The 18,224-nt window shown below is 43.5% G+C and overlaps 1 protein-coding gene across 2 annotated transcripts in view; it reads right to left on the bottom strand.

Annotated features, from left to right (window-relative positions):
- The window catches only part of LOC129864186 (testican-2-like), a 70,350-nt gene that overhangs the window by 38,311 nt on the left and 13,815 nt on the right, over positions 1–18,224 (bottom strand). Inside the window, exons 2-3 of one of the 2 annotated variants that reach the window (XM_055936884.1) lie at positions 3,656–3,776; positions 600–705 (exon numbers count right to left, since the gene is read on the bottom strand). In XM_055936884.1, coding sequence (XP_055792859.1) covers positions 600–686 — 87 coding nt within the window. In that variant the 5' untranslated portion in view covers positions 687–705; positions 3,656–3,776. The remainder of the gene's footprint in view (positions 1–599; positions 706–3,655; positions 3,777–18,224) is intronic. The other variant, XM_055936875.1, reaches the window with a different exon arrangement.

The raw sequence follows: 18,224 nt of genomic DNA, 5'->3' as shown, positions 1-18,224 counted from the left end.
GTGAGAGAGCGAGAATTGAATTGAGAGAGAGGAGAGAGAGAGGGAGAATTGAATTGAGAGAGAGAGAAGAGAGAGAGAAAGGGGGAGAGAGGGAGAATTCAATTGAGAGAGAGGAGGAGGAGAGAGAGAGGAGAAGAGAGAGAGGTTGGGAGATAGGGGAATTTAATTGAGAGAGAGGAGGAGAGAGAGGGGAGAGAGAGGGAGAATTGAATTGAGAGAGAGAGGAGGAGAGAGAGGGGGGAAGAGAGAGGGAGAATTGAATTGAGAGAGAGGAGGAGGAGGAGAGAGAGGGAGAATTGAATTGAGAGAGAGAGAGAGAGGAGGAGAGAGAGGGGGAGAGAGAGGGAGAATTGAATTGAGAGAAAGGAGGAGGAGGAGAGAGAGGGGGAGATATAGGGGTATTTAATTGAGAGAGGAGGAGAGAGAGGGATAATTGAATAGAGAGAGAGAGGAGGAGGAGAGAGAGGGGGAGATATAGGGGTATTTAATTGAGAGAGGAGGAGAGAGAGGGAGAATTGAATTGAGAGAGAGAGGAGGAGAGAGGGGGGGAGAGAGAGGGATAATTGAATTGAGAGAGAGAGGAGGAGGTATGTTAGTACCTGAGAGGCGTAGTTGTGTCTATCCGTACCACACACAGGGGAGGCAGCGGCCACAGGGCAGGGCTTACAGGTGTTCTCATGAGGCATCAGCTCTACAGGCTCTCTGCTTCAACAGAGGAAACATGGAAAATAGTTAACAGACACAGACGATGCCTACTTGCGTATCTATAATAACTCCCGTAATACAACTTCTAAACAATCACAAAGGGAGGACATAAGATACAACTTTTTTTTTAACTACGTCAACTTGACTCTGCTTGGCTTGTTCATCTGCTCTACTGAACATTGGGGTTGATACTTAGTGAGCAGCACATCCGCTTCCAAAAGCAAACCCCAATAGCTTCCTGTACTCTACATTAGCATGAGCATTAGCATTAGCAGTAGTATGAGCAGTAGCATGAGCAGTAGCATTAGCATGAGCAGTAGCATTAGCATGAGCAGTAGCAGTAGCATGAGCAGTAGCATTAGCATGAGCAGTAGCATGAGCAGTGGCAGCAGTAGCATGAGCAGTAGCATGAGCAGGGCCTCTTACTTAATGATGCTGAGCAGGGTTAGCAGTTAGCACGGCTGTGTTCATGCTTATAACTCTTCATTCCACACCACTGTGGCTCCCTCATCTCAAGGGTAGCGTCAAGAAGATGAAGCTGTTTATTGAGGAAGATAAATGTCCTGCTGTCGCTGCATATAGACTTTGCAGGGAATAATGTTGAAATCCGTTAACACGTCTTTTTCCGATTACGTTTGTTCCCGGCCACTATTTCTGTTTTTCACGAGAAGCAGATATATAGCGCTACGAGAGATAGACAGCAGTGGGGCTTTGTGTTGCCATGGCCACCATGGTTGTTATGTTATTTCATTATTGCGACGCCGTCCTTTACATTTGACCTTGAAAGCCTGAGGTTCAGAGACTAGGTCTCTATCAGAGGTATTTAAATCTCATGCTTTCACTTAGATCAAAATGTGTCATAAATAATAATATCTCAAAGGTTCATCTATAACCATCATGGTGTATCTAGTCTACTGGGTAAAGGTTCATCTATAACCATCATGGTGTATCTAGTCTACTGGGTAAAGGTTCATCTATAACCATCATGGTGTATCTAGTCTACTGGGTAAAGGTCCATCTATAACCATCATGGTGTATCTGGTCTACTGGGTGAAGGTTCATCTATAACCATCATGGTGTATCTAGTCTACTGGGTAAAGGTTAATCTATAACCATCATGGTGTATCTAGTCTACTGGGTAAAGGTCCATCTATAACCATCATGGTGTATCTGGTCTACTGGGTAAAGGTTCATCTATAACCATCATGGTGTATCTGGTCTACTGGGTAAAGGTTCATCTATAACCATCATGGTGTATCTAGTCTACTGGGTAAAGGTTCATCTATAACCATCATGGTGTATCTAGTCTACTGGGTAAAGGTTCATCTATAACCATCATGGTGTATCTAGTCTACTGGGTAAAGGTTCATCTATAACCATCATGGTGTATCTAGTCTACTGGGTAAAGGTTCATCTATAACCATCATGGTGTATCTGGTCTACTGGGTAAAGGTTCATCTATAACCATCATGGTGTATCTGGTCTACTGGGTAAAGGTTCATCTATAACCATCATGGTGTATCTAGTCTACTGGGTAAAGGTTCATCTATAAACATCATGGTGTATCTGGTCTACTGGGTAAAGGTTAATCTATAACCATCATGGTGTATCTAGTCTACTGGGTAAAGGTTCATCTATAACCATCATGGTGTATCTGGTCTACTGGGTAAAGGTTCATCTATAACCATCATGGTGTATCTAGTCTACTGGGTAAAGGTTCATCTATAACCATCATGGTGTATCTAGTCTACTGGGTAAAGGTTCATCTATAAACATCATGGTGTATCTGGTCTACTGGATAAATAATAATATCCCAAAGGTTCATCTATAACATCATGGTGTATCTGGTCTACTGGGTAAAGGTTCATCTATAACCATCATGGTGTATCTGGTCTACTGGGTAAAGGTTCATCTATAACCATCATGGTGTATCTAGTCTACTGGGTAAAGGTTCATCTATAACCATCATGGTGTATCTAGTCTACTGGGTAAAGGTTCATCTATAACCATCATGGTGTATCTGGTCTACTGGGTAAAGGTTAATCTATAACCATCATGGTGTATCTGGTCTACTGGGTAAAGGTTCATCTATAAACATCATGGTGTATCTGGTCTACTGGGTAAAGGTTCATCTATAACCATCATGGTGTATCTAGTCTACTGGGTAAAGGTTCATCTATAACCATCATGGTGTATCTAGTCTACTGGGTAAAGGTTAATCTATAACCATCATGGTGTATCTGGTCTACTGGGTAAAGGTTAATCTATAACCATCATGGTGTATCTGGTCTACTGGATAAAGGGAGAATATTATTAATTATGTAGAATAACACCCGAGAGAGATACTCTACCTGCTTATTGTGTGTGTGTGTGTGTGTGTGTGTGTGTGTGTGTGTGTGTGTGTGTGTGTGTGTGTGTGTGTGTGTGTGTGTGTGTGTGTGTGTGTGTGTGTGTATGTGTGTGTGTGTGTGTGTGTGTGTGTGTGTGTCTGATGCACAACAAAACAATACGAGGGAAGTGTCACGTTTAGTTTGACTACATTTTTGATGGATGAACCCCAAATGGAAAACCTATTCCCTACAAAGTGCACTACTTTTGAGGAGAACCCTATGGTCAATAGTAGTGCACTATAAAGGAAATAGGATGCTATTGAGGATGCAGCCTATACCTTTTAAATTAATCACGGCACAGCAGGAATGTTCTAGTTGAAATGACATCATTCTGGAAGTACAGACGTGCAGCACGTTGGCACGACGACAGCGATGTAATCAATAGTGCTGCTGTTCAGAAGACATGCTGACTGACGCCTGCTGTCAACGATAACACCACGGAATAAGCTCCCCTGGCGAGCACAGTTTTCCCTCCAGGACCAATGATATGCAGACTCTCCCCACCCAGATGACTCTGCCTGTGAATCTTCGAGTGATTGATTGATTGATTGATTACCCACCTGTGCTCCAGCTTTTTCCGGTTGACATTGACACACGTTGCTCTCTGGTAACCCTGGGTAACACAGATCTTGTGGCGGCTACACTTCACCTTCTGGCACGGATCCTTGGTGGTGTCCACAGCTGGAAGAGGAGGAGGAGGTGGAGGAGGGGGAGGGGGAGGAGGGGGAGGGGGAGGAGGTGGAGGAGGGGGAGGGGGAGGAGGGGGAGGGGGAGGAGGTGGATGAGGGGGAGGGGGAGGAGGGGGAGGGGGGGTGGAGGAGGAATAGGAGGAGGTGGAATAGGAGGAGGAGGAGGAATCGGAGGAGCAGGTGGAGGAATAGGAGGAGGAGGTGGATGAAGGGGAGGAGGAGGTGGAGGAGGAGAGAAAAATAAAATAAAGAAGAAGAAGAAGAAGGAAATGAAAGTTCATTTTCTGATCATATAAATATATAAAGCTTTTTAACCCCAGAGAAACACAGACAGTGCAGTTCCCCAGTTTTAGGGGTTAAGGGACTTGTTCAAGGGCACAACGGCTGGAGAGATAATAGCAGGTATGATACATAGCAGGTGTGACATATAGCAGGTATGATACATAGCAGGTATGACACATTTTTAAAACATTTTAACCTTTATTTAACTAGGCAAGTCAGTTAAGAACAAATTCTTATTTACAATGACGGCCTAGGAACAGTGGGTTTAACTGCCTTCTTCAGGGGCAGAACGACATATTTTTACCTTGTCAGCTCGGGGATTCAATCTAGCAACCTTTCGGTTACTAGTCCAACACTCTAACCACTAGACTACCTGCTACCCCTAGCTGTAACGTCCTGACCAGAGTTCTTATGTGTTTTGCTTGTTTAGTGTTGGTCAGGACGTGAGCTGGGTGGGAATTCTATGTTGTGCGTCTAGTTTGTCTGTTTCTGTGTCCAGCCTAATATGGTTCTCAATCAGAGGCAGCTGTCAATCGTTGTCCCTGATTGAGAATCATATATAGGAGGCTTGTTTTGTGTTGGGATTTTGTGGGTGATTGTTTCCTGTCTCTGTGTTTTGTCTGCACCAGATAGGCCTGTCTCGGTTTTCACATTTGTTATTTTGTTACTTATAGTAGTGTTACCGTTTATTCGTCTATTAAACATGTTGAACACTAGCCGCGCTGCATTTTGGTCCTCTCCTTCATCCCAGGAAGAAAACCGTGACACTAGCAGGTATGACACAGTACATAGTAGGTATGACACAGTACATAGCAGGTATGACACACAGCAGGTGTGATACACAGCAGGTATGATACACAGCAGGTATGATACACAACAGGTATGACAGTAGCAGGTATGATACAGTACATAGCAGGTATGATACAGAGCAGGGATCTGACATATAGCAGGTATGACACAGTACATAGCAGGTATGATACATTGCAGGTATGATACACAGCAGGTATGATACATAGCAGGTATGATACACAGCAAGTATGATACACAGCAGGTATGATACACAACAGGTATGACATTAGCAGGTATGATACAGTACATAGCAGGTATGATACAGAGCATGGATCTGACATATAGCAGGTATGACACAGTACATAGCAGGTATGATACATTGCAGGTATGATACATAGCAGGTATGATAAATAGCAGGTGTGATACATTGCAGGTATGATACATACCAGGTATGACAGTAGCAGGTATGATACAGTACATAGTAGGTATGATACATAGCAGGTATGATACACAGCAGGTATGATACACAGCATGTATGATACACAACAGGTATGACAGTAGCAGGTATGATACAGTACATAGCAGGTATGATACAGTACATAGCAGGTATGATACATAGCAGGTATGATACATAGCAGGTATGATACACAGCAGGTATAATACACAGCATGTATGATACACAACAGGTATGACAGTAGCAGGTATGATACAGTACATAGCAGGTATGATACAGTACATAGCAGGTATGATACATAGCAGGTATGATACACAGCAGGTATGATAGACAGCAAGTATGATACACAGCAGGTATGATACACAACAGGTATGACAGTAGCAGGTATGATACAGTACATAGCAGGTATGATAAAGAGCAGGTATGATACATAGCAGGTATGATACATAGCAGGTATGATACATACCAGGTATGACAGTAGCAGGTATGATACAGTACATAGCAGGTATGATACAGTACATAGCAGGTATGATACACAGCAGGTATGATACACAGCAGGTATGATACACAGCAGGTATGATACATAGCAGGTATGATACACAGCAGGTATGATACATAGCAGGTTTGATACACAGCAGGTTTGATACACAGCAGGTAATATATGTAGCAGGTATGATACACAGCAGGTAATATAGGTAGCAGGTATGATACACAGCAGGTAATATAGGTAGCAGGTATGATACACAGCAGGTAATATAGGTAGCAGGTATGATACACAGCAGGTAATATAGGTAGCAGGTATGATGCACAGCAGGTAATATATGTAGCTGGTATGATACACAGCAGGTAATATAGGTAGCAGGTATGATACACAGCAGGTAATATAGGTAGCAGGTATGATACAGGTACATTGAGATTCAGACATGCGGGTGCACAAGTCATCAATCAAATACTGTATATACACTATGCATACAAAAGTATGTGGACACCCCTTCAAATTAGTAGATTCTGCTATTTCAGCCACACCCGTTGCTGACAGGTGTATAAAATTGAGCACACAGCCAAGCAATCTCCATAGACAAACATTGGCAGTGGAATGGCCTTACTAAAGAGCTCAGTGACTTTCAACGTGGCACCGTCATAGGATGCCACCTTTCCAACAAGTCAGTTCTTCAAATTTCTGCCCTGCTAGAGCTGCCCCGGTTAACTGTAAGTGCTGTTATTGTGAAGTGGAAACGTCTAGGAGCAACAACAGCTCAGCCGCAAAGTGGTAGGCCACACAAGCTACAGAACGGGACCGGCGAGTGCTGAAGTGGGTAGCACGTAAAAATCATCTGTCCTCGGTTGCAACACTCACTACCGAGTTCCAAACTGCCTCTGGAAGCAACGTCACCACAATAACTGTTTGTCGGGAGCTTCAGAAAAAGGGTTTCCGTGGCCGAGCAGCCGCACACAAGCCTAAGATCACCAAGCGCATTGCCAAGTGTCGGCTGGGGTGGTGTAAAGCTCGCCGAAATTTGACTCTGGAGCAGTAGAAATGTTCTCTGGAGTGATGAATCACGTTTCACCATCTGGCAGATCGACGGACAAATCTGGGTTTGGCGAATGCCAGGAAAACGCTATCTGCCCCAATGCATAGTGCCAACTGTACAGTTAGGTGGAGGAGGAATAATGGTCTGGGGCTGTTTTTCATGGTTCGGGCTAGGCCCCTTACTTTCAGTGAAGGGAAATCAACGCTACAGCATACAATGACATTCTAGACGATTCTGTGCTTCCACCTTTGTGGCAACAGTTTGGGGAAGGCCCCTTTCCTGTTTCAGCATGACAATGCCCCTGTGCACAAAGCGAGGTCCATACAGACACTGATTGTCGAGATCGGTGTGGAGGAACTTGACTGGCCTGCACAGAGCCCTGACCTCAACCCCATCAAACACCTTTGGGATGAATTGGAACGCCGACTGCGAGCCAGGACTAATCGCCCAACATCAGTGCCCGACCTCACTAATGCTTTTGTGGCTGAATGGAAGCATGTCCCCGTATTAATTAACTCCAGAAGAGTGGAGGCTGTTATAGCAGCACAGGGGGGAACCAACTCCATATTAATGCCCATGATTTTGGAATGAGATGTTTAACGAGCAGGTGTCCACATACTTCTTGTCATGCAGTGTATTTTGACTTACTGCAGTGAGTCAAAACTGAATTTTATTGTCAGCTCTACAAGAGAAAATATACAGCTGTTTTCTAGTGTCTCTAGACAGACAGCGCTTCTGTTTTACAGACGGTCTGATATAACAGCTGTTCCTCTAGTGTCTCTAGACAGACAGGGCTTATATTTTACAGATATAACTGTATATAACAGTAAGTAAACAACAACCAAGAAAATACATTTCACCTAAATAGTATAACAATACCTGCCACTTTCCAGACGCTATTATCCAAAGCAAGTGGGTATCTCTCTGATTACAGGATCTCTGACAGGATTGATTGGGTATCTCTCTGATTACAGGATCTCTGACAGGATTGATTGGGTATCTCTCTGATTACCAGGATCTCTGACAGGATTGATTGGGTATCTCTCTGATTACCAGGATCTCTGACAGGATTGATTGGGTATCTCTCTGATTACCAGGATCTCTGACAGGATTGATTGGGTATTTCTCTGATTACCAGGATCTCTGACAGGATTGATTGGGTATCTCTCTGATTACCAGGATCTCTGACAGGATTGATTGGGTATCTCTCTGATTACAGGATCTCTGACAGGATTGATTGGGTATCTCTCTGATTACCAGGATCTCTGACAGGATTGATTGGGTATCTCTCTGATTACCAGGATCTCTGACAGGATTGATTGGGTATCTCTCTGATTACCAGTTTCTCTGACAGGATTGATTGGGTATTTCTCTGATTACCAGGATCTCTGACAGGCTTGATTGGGTATCTCTCTGATTACCAGGATCTCTGACAGGATTGATTGGGTATCTCTCTGATTACCAGGATCTCTGACAGGATTGATTGGGTATCTCTCTGATTACCAGGATCTCTGACAGGATTGATTGGGTATCTCTCTGATTACCAGGATCTCTGACAGGATTGATTGGGTATCTCTCTGATTACCAGGATCTCTGACAGGATTGATTGGGTATCTCTCTGATTACCAGGATCTCTGACAGGATTGATTGGGTATCTCTCTGATTACCAGGATCTCTGACAGGATTGATTGGGTATCTCTCTGATTACCAGGATCTCTGACAGGATTGATTGGGTATCTCTCTGATTACCAGGATCTCTGACAGGATTGATTGGGTATCTCTCTGATTACAGGATCTCTGACAGGATTGATTGGGTATCTCTCTGATTACAGGATCTCTGACAGGATTGATTGGGTATCTCTCTGATTACAGGATCTCTGACAGGATTGATTGGGTATCTCTCTGATTACAGGATCTCTGACAGGATTGATTGGGTATCTCTCTGATTACCAGGATCTCTGACAGGATTGATTGGGTATCTCTCTGATTACCAGGATCTCTGACAGGATTGATTGGGTATCTCTCTGATTACCAGTTTCTCTGACAGGATTGATTGGGTATTTCTCTGATTACCAGGATCTCTGACAGGATTGATTGGGTATCTCTCTGATTACCAGGATCTCTGACAGGATTGATTGGGTATCTCTCTGATTACAGGATCTCTGACAGGATTGATTGGGTATCTCTCTGATTACCAGGATCTCTGACAGGATTGATTGGGTATCTCTCTGATTACCAGGATCTCTGACAGGATTGATTGGGTATCTCTCTGATTACCAGTTTCTCTGACAGGATTGATTGGGTATTTCTCTGATTACCAGGATCTCTGACAGGCTTGATTGGGTATCTCTCTGATTACCAGGATCTCTGACAGGATTGATTGGGTATCTCTCTGATTACCAGGATCTCTGACAGGATTGATTGGGTATCTCTCTGATTACCAGGATCTCTGACAGGATTGATTGGGTATCTCTCTGATTACCAGGATCTCTGACAGGATTGATTGGGTATCTCTCTGATTACCAGGATCTCTGACAGGATTGATTGGGTATCTCTCTGATTACCAGGATCTCTGACAGGATTGATTGGGTATCTCTCTGATTACCAGGATCTCTGACAGGATTGATTGGGTATCTCTCTGATTACCAGGATCTCTGACAGGATTGATTGGGTATCTCTCTGATTACCAGGATCTCTGACAGGATTGATTGGGTATCTCTCTGATTACAGGATCTCTGACAGGATTGATTGGGTATCTCTCTGATTACAGGATCTCTGACAGGATTGATTGGATATCTCTCTGATTACAGGATCTCTGACAGGATTGATTGGGTATCTCTCTGATTACAGGATCTCTGACAGGATTGATTGGGTATCTCTCTGATTACAGGATCTCTGACAGGATTGATTGGGTATCTCTCTGATTACCAGGATCTCTGACAGGATTGATTGGGTATCTCTCTGATTACCAGGATCTCTGACAGGATTGATTGGGTATCTCTCTGATTACCAGTATCTCTGACAGGATTGATTGGGTATCTCTCTGATTACCAGGATCTCTGACAGGATTGATTGGGTATCTCTCTGATTACCAGGATCTCTGACAGGATTGATTGGGTATCTCTCTGATTACCAGGATCTCTGACAGGATTGATTGGGTATCTCTCTGATTACCAGGATCTCTGACAGGATTGATTGGGTATCTCTCTGATTACCAGGATCTCTGACAGGATTGATTGGGTATCTCTCTGATTACCAGGATCTCTGACAGGATTGATTGGGTATCTCTCTGATTACCAGGATCTCTGACAGGATTGATTGGGTATCTCTCTGATTACCAGGATCTCTGACAGGATTGATTGGGTATCTCTCTGATTACCAGGATCTCTGACAGGATTGATTGGGTATCTCTCTGATTACCAGGATCTCTGACAGGATTGATTGGGTATCTCTCTGATTACCAGGATCTCTGACAGGATTGATTGGGTATCTCTCTGATTACCAGGATCTCTGACAGGATTGATTGGGTATCTCTCTGATTACAGGATCTCTGACAGGATTGATTGGGTATCTCTCTGATTACAGGATCTCTGACAGGATTGATTGGATATCTCTCTGATTACAGGATCTCTGACAGGATTGATTGGGTATCTCTCTGATTACAGGATCTCTGACAGGATTGATTGGGTATCTCTCTGATTACAGGATCTCTGACAGGATTGATTGGTTATCTCTCTGATTACCAGGATCTCTGACAGGATTGATTGGGTATCTCTCTGATTACCAGGATCTCTGACAGGATTGATTGGGTATCTCTCTGATTACCAGGATCTCTGACAGGATTGATTGGGTATCTCTCTGATTACCAGGATCTCTGACAGGATTGATTGGGTATCTCTCTGATTACCAGTATCTCTGACAGGATTGATTGGGTATCTCTCTGATTACCAGGATCTCTGACAGGATTGATTGGGTATCTCTCTGATTACCAGGATCTCTGACAGGATTGATTGGGTATCTCTCTGATTACCAGGATCTCTGACAGGATTGATTGGGTATCTCTCTGATTACCAGGATCTCTGACAGGATTGATTGGGTATCTCTCTGATTACCAGGATCTCTGACAGGATTGATTGGGTATCTCTCTGATTACCAGGATCTCTGACAGGATTGATTGGGTATCTCTCTGATTACCAGGATCTCTGACAGGATTGATTGGGTATTTCTCTGATTACCAGGATCTCTGACAGGATTGATTGGGTATCTCTCTGATTACCAGGATCTCTGACAGGATTGATTGGGTATCTCTCTGATTACAGGATCTCTGACAGGATTGATTGGGTATCTCTCTGATTACCAGGATCTCTGACAGGATTGATTGGGTATCTCTCTGATTACCAGGATCTCTGACAGGATTGATTGGGTATCTCTCTGATTACCAGTTTCTCTGACAGGATTGATTGGGTATTTCTCTGATTACCAGGATCTCTGACAGGCTTGATTGGGTATCTCTCTGATTACCAGGATCTCTGACAGGATTGATTGGGTATCTCTCTGATTACCAGGATCTCTGACAGGATTGATTGGGTATCTCTCTGATTACCAGGATCTCTGACAGGATTGATTGGGTATCTCTCTGATTACCAGGATCTCTGACAGGATTGATTGGGTATCTCTCTGATTACCAGGATCTCTGACAGGATTGATTGGGTATCTCTCTGATTACCAGGATCTCTGACAGGATTGATTGGGTATCTCTCTGATTACCAGGATCTCTGACAGGATTGATTGGGTATCTCTCTGATTACCAGGATCTCTGACAGGATTGATTGGGTATCTCTCTGATTACCAGGATCTCTGACAGGATTGATTGGGTATCTCTCTGATTACAGGATCTCTGACAGGATTGATTGGGTATCTCTCTGATTACAGGATCTCTGACAGGATTGATTGGGTATCTCTCTGATTACAGGATCTCTGACAGGATTGATTGGGTATCTCTCTGATTACAGGATCTCTGACAGGATTGATTGGGTATCTCTCTGATTACCAGGATCTCTGACAGGATTGATTGGGTATCTCTCTGATTACCAGGATCTCTGACAGGATTGATTGGGTATCTCTCTGATTACCAGTTTCTCTGACAGGATTGATTGGGTATTTCTCTGATTACCAGGATCTCTGACAGGATTGATTGGGTATCTCTCTGATTACCAGGATCTCTGACAGGATTGATTGGGTATCTCTCTGATTACAGGATCTCTGACAGGATTGATTGGGTATCTCTCTGATTACCAGGATCTCTGACAGGATTGATTGGGTATCTCTCTGATTACAGGATCTCTGACAGGATTGATTGGGTATCTCTCTGATTACCAGGATCTCTGACAGGATTGATTGGGTATCTCTCTGATTACCAGGATCTCTGACAGGATTGATTGGGTATCTCTCTGATTACCAGTTTCTCTGACAGGATTGATTGGGTATTTCTCTGATTACCAGGATCTCTGACAGGCTTGATTGGGTATCTCTCTGATTACCAGGATCTCTGACAGGATTGATTGGGTATCTCTCTGATTACCAGGATCTCTGACAGGATTGATTGGGTATCTCTCTGATTACCAGGATCTCTGACAGGATTGATTGGGTATCTCTCTGATTACCAGGATCTCTGACAGGATTGATTGGGTATCTCTCTGATTACCAGGATCTCTGACAGGATTGATTGGGTATCTCTCTGATTACCAGGATCTCTGACAGGATTGATTGGGTATCTCTCTGATTACCAGGATCTCTGACAGGATTGATTGGGTATCTCTCTGATTACCAGGATCTCTGACAGGATTGATTGGGTATCTCTCTGATTACCAGGATCTCTGACAGGATTGATTGGGTATCTCTCTGATTACAGGATCTCTGACAGGATTGATTGGGAATCTCTCTGATTACAGGATCTCTGACAGGATTGATTGGATATCTCTATGATTACAGGATCTCTGACAGGATTGATTGGGTATCTCTCTGATTACAGGATCTCTGACAGGATTGATTGGGTATCTCTCTGATTACAGGATCTCTGACAGGATTGATTGGTTATCTCGCTGATTACCAGGATCTCTGACAGGATTGATTGGGTATCTCTCTGATTACCAGGATCTCTGACAGGATTGATTGGGTATCTCTCTGATTACCAGGATCTCTGACAGGATTGATTGGGTATCTCTCTGATTACCAGTTTCTCTGACAGGATTGATTGGGTATCTCTCTGATTACCAGGATCTCTGACAGGATTGATTGGGTATCTCTCTGATTACCAGTATCTCTGACAGGATTGATTGGGTATCTCTCTGATTACCAGGATCTCTGACAGGATTGATTGGGTATCTCTCTGATTACCAGGATCTCTGACAGGATTGATTGGGTATCTCTCTGATTACCAGGATCTCTGACAGGATTGATTGGGTATCTCTCTGATTACCAGGATCTCTGACAGGATTGATTGGGTATCTCTCTGATTACCAGGATCTCTGACAGGATTGATTGGGTATCTCTCTGATTACCAGGATCTCTGACAGGATTGATTGGGTATCTCTCTGATTACCAGGATCTCTGACAGGATTGATTGGGTATCTCTCTGATTACAGGATCTCTGACAGGATTGATTGGGAATCTCTCTGATTACAGGATCTCTGACAGGATTGATTGGATATCTCTATGATTACAGGATCTCTGACAGGATTGATTGGGTATCTCTCTGATTACAGGATCTCTGACAGGATTGATTGGGTATCTCTCTGATTACAGGATCTCTGACAGGATTGATTGGTTATCTCTCTGATTACCAGGATCTCTGACAGGATTGATTGGGTATCTCTCTGATTACCAGGATCTCTGACAGGATTGATTGGGTATCTCTCTGATTACCAGGATCTCTGACAGGATTGATTGGGTATCTCTCTGATTACCAGTTTCTCTGACAGGATTGATTGGGTATCTCTCTGATTACCAGGATCTCTGACAGGATTGATTGGGTATCTCTCTGATTACCAGGATCTCTGACAGGATTGATTGGGTATCTCTCTGATTACCAGGATCTCTGACAGGATTGATTGGGTATCTCTCTGATTACCAGGATCTCTGACAGGATTGATTGGGTATCTCTCTGATTACCAGGATCTCTGACAGGATTGATTGGTTATTTCTCTGATTACCAGGATCTCTGACAGGATTGATTGGTTATTTCTCTGATTACCAGGATCTCTGACAGGATTGATTGGTTATTTCTCTGATTACCAGGATCTCTGACAGGATTGATTGGGTATCTCTCTGATTACCAGGATCTCTGACAGGATTGATTGGTTATTTCTCTGATTACCAGGATCTCTGACAGGATTGATTGGGTATTTCTCTGATTACCAGGATCTCTGACAGGATTGATTGGGTATATCTCTGATTACCAGGATCTCTGACAGGATTGATTGGGTATCTCTCTGATTACCAGGATCTCTGACAGGATTGATTGGGTATCTCTCTGATTACCAGTATCTCTGACAGGATTGATTGGGTATCTCTCTGATTACATCATCTCTGACCAGATTGATTTTTGTCTGACAGAATCAGTGCAGAAGATCTAGATGCTGCTGTAGGCCCTCATTGGTTGGGGACAGAAGCACCAGATCATCAGCAAACAGTAGACATTTGACTTTAGATTCTAGTAGGGTGAGGCTGGGTGATGCAGACTGTTCAAGTGCCCTCGCCAATTTATTATGTATATGTTGAAGAGGGAGGGGCTCAAGCTGCATCCCTGTCTCACCCCACGGCTCTGAGGAAGGAGATGTGTGTTTATTGCCAATTTTAACTGCACACTTGTTGCTTGTGAACATTGATTTTATAATATTGTATGTTTTCCCCCCAACTCCACTTCCCATCAATTTGTATAGCAGACCCACATGCCAAACTAAGTTAAAGGCTTTTTTGAAAATCAACAAAGCATGAGAAGACTTTGCCTTTGTTTTGGTTTGTTTATCAATTACGATGTGTACTTGGTCTGTCATATGGTATTTTGGTAAGAATTTGACAAGTCTGCGCTCTCTCTCTCTCTCTCTCTCTCTCTCTCTCTCTCTCTCTCTCTCTCTCTCTCTCTCTCTCTCTCTCTCTCTCTCTCTCTCTCTCTCTCTCTCTCTCTCTCTCTCTCTCTCTCTCTCTCTCTCTCTCTCTCTCTCTCTCTCTCTCTCTCTCTCTCTCTCTCTCGTTCCCTCTCTCTCTGTTTCTCTCTCACTCACGATCGTTACCTCTCTCTGTTCCTCTCTCTCTCTCTATTCCTATTGTCATGACGTGGCCCTCTTCGGATATAGCAAGCACCAACTCTCTCTCTCTCACCACCTCTCTCTTCCCCCTACACCCAGACTCTGTTATCTCAGGTCGTAAATTCCTGGAGGAGACTCTCTTCCCGCCCCGGGCATGCAGTATAGAGAGAGGGTTCACAGTAGAACAAAGGAACTTCTTCTACATCACAGAACTTGAGAACTGAACAATATCCATGTTTTGGAGAATGTGTAAACGGTCGGTGGAGAATCCAGCTACGACCGGTCCATTTTGTCTAATGTTTGTGACCTCATGAGAGACAATACAACCACATTACCATAACTCTGTCTATACAAGAGTCTCCGTTATGAGATTTGCATCTAATTATTGTATAAAATGAATGAGTAAAGATGAAACTATTTGTGAAATTATATAATGTGATTTTAAACTGTTTAATGAAAGAGAATCCAATTCCCTTTAAAGTTTCACTAAGTCATTAGCCCGCCCCCATGAGCACAGACATCGATCTGGCGTCATGGGACAGCCTTTTTTACTGTGCCGAATAAAACCCCCACCTGGAGAAATCTTCAGACCATGCGTACCTCGATTACCGAGAGGCCTAAGGTTTGAGTAGAGAACATGCATTCCTCGGTTGTTGAATTCCTAACCAAACCACGTGGAGCATTGGCTACACTGGTGGAAATGGTTCAACTCTGAGACTATCGATACCGACAGAATAAGAGCAAATCTTCGATACTAATTACTAGTCTGCAGCTAGAATTTATGGTGACTGAATGCGAAGACCGACAACCGCCGAAACATCTATACTATAAGATCATTTCTGAATGGGACTCTGAAGTATCCATTCTAACCGCGAAAGACTCCAGGGACGCAAAGAGAAGTTCAGATGAACTTTCCAACAGAAAGACGGACGATTCCAACAGAGATCATGACGACACACTGAGCATAAATATATAGATTAATTGCAATTATTCCCAAATGAGTGAGCGTTCATGTGCAAAGGATTAGCATTTAAATTATTATAATTATCAACTGTGTAGTGTCTTTTGTCTTTCGTGCCCTTCTCAGTCCCTTTGTCTACCAAGCCGTCATACCGGTTTAGCCCACTAGGGCACATCCACTATCATTTCCTTGTAACCATATCTACTGTTTGTTTGTTTGTTATGCATTTCTGTGATTATTTAGTTAGTTAGTAAATAAATGATTAAGAAAATTGATGTATGGATGATTCATAGTGAAGGCTGGGTTCGTGCAGATAACCAACAATTTACGACGTTTGGAATGAGACTAACGTGAGGTAAAGAATAATTCATTCATTAGAAGACTAATTGATCAGATATTAAAATATCTGAAAAGTTATATTAGGAAAATTATAACTTTGTAATCTGAAGATTTTCACTATGCCCAACTTCTTAGTTAATTACATTTACATGATTAGTTTAATCACGTCATAATAATTACAGAGAATTGATTTGATAAAATAACAGTCTTCACTTTAATGATGCCAAAGACACAACACTATCTCTCTCATTATCGTTCCCTCTCTCTCATTATCGTTCCCTCTCTATGTTCCTCTCTCTTTCTGTCTACCCCCTCATTTTGTCCCTCCCTCCCTCCCTCCCTCCCTCCCTCCCTCCCTCCCTCCCCCCTCCCTCCCTCCCCCCTCCCTCCCTTCACAGCAGGTTGAATGGTTCATTGCCAACCTCGCTTGTACTAACAGACCAAATTACCATTATAGTGCGTTACTTTTAACCAGAGAGGGCACAGAGCTCTGGTTAAAAGTAGTGCACTGTAAAAGGTCTAGGGAGCCATTTGGGATGTCACTCTAGAGTGGATGGTCACCTGTCAGTATCAGTACGAGAGGGGATGTCACACCAGGCTGTCTCATCGATTCCCTCAATATGTTGGCAGAAAGGTGTTTAGGAGGCTCGTTGAGGCAAATTGAAGCTGTCAAATCCCGAGTCAGCTTCTAGCAGCTGCTATGTAGTCAACAGGCAACACAGTCAACAGAGCTGGGCTCTGGTCAACAGTAGTGCACTATACAGGGAATAGGGACCATATGTCTGGTCAACAGTAGTGCACTATACAGGGAATAGGGACCATATATCTCTGATCAACAGTAGTGCACTATACAGGGACTGGGGACCATATATCTCTGATCAACAGTAGTGCACTATACAGGGAATAGGGACCATATGTCTGATCAACAGTAGTGCACTATACAGGGAATAGGGACCATATGTCTGGTCAACAGTAGTGCACTATACAGGGAATAGAGACCATATGGCTCTGGTCAACAGTAGTGCACTATACAGGGAATAGGGACCATATGGCTCTGGTCAACAGTAGTGCACTATACAGGGAATAGGGACCATATGTCTCTAGTCAACAGTAGTGCACTATACAGAGAATAGGGACCATATGGCTCTGGTCAACAGTAGTGCACTATACAGGGAATAGGGACCATATGTCTCTGATCAACAGTAGTGCACTATACAGGGAATAGGGACCATATGTCTCTAGTCAACAGTAGTGCACTATACAGGGAATAGGGACCATATGTCTGATCAACAGTAGTGCACTATACAGGGAATAGGGACCATATGTCTGGTCAACAGTAGTGCACTATACAGGGAATAGGGACCATATGTCTCTAGTCAACAGTAGTGCACTATACAGGGAATAGAGACCATATGTCTGGTCAACAGTAGTGCACTATACAGGGAATAGGGACCGTATGGCTCTGGTCAATAGTAGTGCACTATACAGGGAATAGGGACCACGTCACTGGTCAACAGTAGTGCACTATACAGGGAATAGGGACCATATGTCTCTGGTCAACAGTAGTGCACTATACGGGGAATAGGGACCATATGTCTGGTCAACAGTAGTGCACTATACGGGGAATAGGGACCATATGTCTCTGGTCAACAGTAGTGCACTATACAGGGAATAGGGACCATATGTCTCTGGTCAACAGTAGTGCACTATACAGGGAATAGGGACCACGTCACTGGTCAACAGTAGTGCACTATACAGGGAATAGAGACCATATGTC

The sequence above is a fragment of the Salvelinus fontinalis genome, chromosome 1 (assembly GCF_029448725.1).
Source record: "Salvelinus fontinalis isolate EN_2023a chromosome 1, ASM2944872v1, whole genome shotgun sequence".
Lineage (NCBI taxonomy): Eukaryota > Metazoa > Chordata > Actinopteri > Salmoniformes > Salmonidae > Salvelinus > Salvelinus fontinalis.
This window is presented reverse-complemented; position numbering and strand designations above follow the sequence as displayed.